General features: G+C 54.2%; 1 protein-coding gene across 1 annotated transcript; it reads right to left on the bottom strand.

The window, feature by feature from the left end:
- Positions 1-256: 256 nt before the first annotated feature.
- phax (phosphorylated adaptor for RNA export) lies at positions 257-1785 on the bottom strand (the record flags this gene model as incomplete). The annotated part of the gene is made up of 2 exons (XM_080022289.1): positions 1721-1785; positions 257-1534 (listed from the first exon to the last, which is right to left on the bottom strand). Exon 2 carries the CDS (start codon positions 1511-1513, stop codon positions 257-259), a length of 1257 nt encoding a protein of 418 aa, XP_079878415.1. The 5' UTR covers positions 1514-1534; positions 1721-1785.
- Between the last annotated feature and the right edge of the window lie 1019 nt (positions 1786-2804).

Below are 2804 nucleotides of genomic sequence, written 5' to 3'. Positions count from 1 at the left end.
CTTGTAACTGCAGATTTACTGCAGCAATCCCAAACATTGTTTTAAATAGAAAACACACCAACATACAAGGGACTATAATGTCTTTACTTTTATTATCCAGTGTAAAAATTATACACAAGCTGAACTGAGTGCTTGACACAGAAACAGGGACGCCGCCATGATGCTTTTTAACATAGAGAAAGAAAGCTGAGATGTGACACAAAAACACAATTTATTTCAAATTTAAAAGAAAACGAAGACGACATGAAGAACAGTCTCAGAAAACTTCCAGGTCGGTGGAGGTGTACACCACGGCACCATCCTCGGCCCCCACGTTGTTCTCCTCCTCATGCTCCTCATCCTCCTCCTCTTCTTCCTCCTCGCCGCCGCCGCCGCCCCCTCTTCTTCTTCTTCTTCTTCTTCTTCCCTCCTCCTCCTCCTCCTCCTCCTCCACGTCTCCCAGCGCCTCGTTGGTGTCGCTGGCGAACGTCTCCCTGGAGCCGTCATCATGCTCCTTCAGGTCCAGCGTGCCGATGGCCTGCTTCATCTTCTTTGCCACCAGGTGGCGCCGGCGCTTCTGCGCCGCCTTGCGGCTGGCGGTATCGCGCCGTGTCTCGTCCAGAAAGACCCGGCGGAGCTGCTGGCGGGTGATGCCGGGCGTGGTCTTCAGCAGGTGGAGGTAGACGCCGCCTGGAGTGCGGCGCCGGCTGCCATCCAACGTGGGTACACCGCCACACCGCTCCAGCGCCGCCGTGCGCTCCAGCAGCTCCAGCGCCGCCCGCCGCCCCACCACCCCCACCACCCGCCCGATCAGATCCGCCTTGGGCTCCCGCAGACGGTGGGCGATCTCCTCCGCCACCCGCTCCTCCGGGTCATCCTCCCCGATCTCAAAGCGGCCCTGGACGTCCATCTCGGCCCGGGGCCCCAGCCGCTCCTTCGGGGGCCTCTTCCCCTCGGAACGCCGCTGGCCCTCCTCCTCTGGGCCCCGGCCCTTCATGTACTCCTCCAGCTGGGCGTTCAGCATGGACACCTCCTGCTGGCCCCGGGCCGCCTCTTCCTGCTCCCGCTCCTGGTCCATTAGCCTCCGGGCCCGGATATAGTTGTAGCTCTCCACGCTGCGGCTGGACAGCTCCAGGTCTCCCTCCATGCCGAACACGCCCAGCACGGCCGCCACCGCGTCCTGGCTCTGCTCCTGGACCACGGAGCCCCAGATGTTGTTCACCTTGCGGGCCCCGGGGCCCCCGGGCGCCACCCGGGCGGAAAGGGAAGCCGGAGGCTGCGGGGCTCCGGACGCCTTGAGCCGCTTACGGCGCCACAGAGCGGCCTCCTCCTCCTGCGCGGAGTCCGAGTCGCTGGAGCTTGAGGCCGCCGCTCGCACGGAGCTCCGGTAGGCCGCGGCGGGAGGCCGGAGCGCCGGGCAGCCGAGCGGGGCGGAGCCCCGTGGCTGCTGGAGGGGGAGGGCCGCACGGCCCGGGTCCGAGTCGGAGCCGGAGCCGGAGCCGGAGCCGGAGACCTCTCCGTCCTCCAGGTCCATCCTGCTGCTTCCAAACAGCGGCTTAGAGGAGCCGGACGGAGCGCGCCATGCACCACGGATATGAACAGAACGTCAATATGATTCCAATATAAATATGATTCCAATATAAATATGGTTTCAATATAAACATGGTTTCAATATAAACATGGTTTCAATATAAACATGGTTTCCATGTGAACATGGTTTCCATGTGAACAGGCTTCATACCTTTCGTTTGTGTTTAAGTTGCAGGCACCGTCACATCCAACGCGCCCTGTGTGAGACGCACTTCCGCAAACCGCTCCGGGCTTCCGGTATTTCAAAATAAAAGCCCACACTGGGCACGTGTGAGAATGTTTATAATAACGAAAATAATTATTCGGGCTTTATCCCAAAGAGAGAGTGTGTGTGTGTGTGTGTGTGTGTGTGTGTGTGTGTGTGTGAGTGTGTGTGTGTGTGTGTGTGTGTGTGTGTGTGTGTGTGTGTGTGTGAGTGTGTGTGTGTGTGTGTGTGTGTGTGTGAGTGTGTGTGTGAGTGTGTGTGTGTGTGTGTGTGTGTGTGTGTGTGTGTGTGTGTGAGTGTGTGTGTGTGTGTGTGTGTGTGTGTGTGTGTGTGTGTGTGTGTGTGAGTGTGTGTGTGTGTGTGAGTGTGAGTGTGTGTGTGTGTGTGTGTGTGTGTGAGTGTGTGTGTGTGTGAGTGTGTGTGTGTGTGTGTGAGTGTGTGTGTGTGTGTGTGTGTGTGTGTGTTATTGTTATTGTTATTTTTCCAGACACTCTGACATGTCCAAGACTCAAGATGTTTATTTATCACATTTATACGTACAAGCATACGTTTATGTAGTGAAATGTCTTTGCAACGCACCCGGACATGATGCACAATAAGTACTAACACAATAGCTAAGTAATTACTAACTAAACAGACTGATTCCTAAAATGTAATTCAGTCAGACACAGAATAAAATAAGAGTAAAAAGGTCATATACTGAGTGGCGATACAAAATACAAATAAAAGGAATAGACTTATGTATATACAGATATGTGCGGTAAAGTGGCATGTGAATAAAGTGAGGTAGTCTGTGTAGGGATATACAGTACAGTATACAACAGTACTACACAGTAATACAGTAACAATACAGTATGCAGTACAGTACACTACATACAGTACAGTAAGGCAGTGTAAGTGTCTCAGTACTTTTTGTTAGGACCCCTGGTGAGGTCAGCGTTGATAGTTGGTGTCAGTGTCAGTTGGTGCTTGTTGATTGGTGTTTGTCGGTTAGTGTGTGTTGGTTGGTGTTTGTTGATTGGTGAGTGTC

Source organism: Zeus faber (assembly GCF_960531495.2).
Source record: "Zeus faber genome assembly, chromosome: 21".
Taxonomy (NCBI): domain Eukaryota; kingdom Metazoa; phylum Chordata; class Actinopteri; order Zeiformes; family Zeidae; genus Zeus; species Zeus faber.
This window is presented reverse-complemented; position numbering and strand designations above follow the sequence as displayed.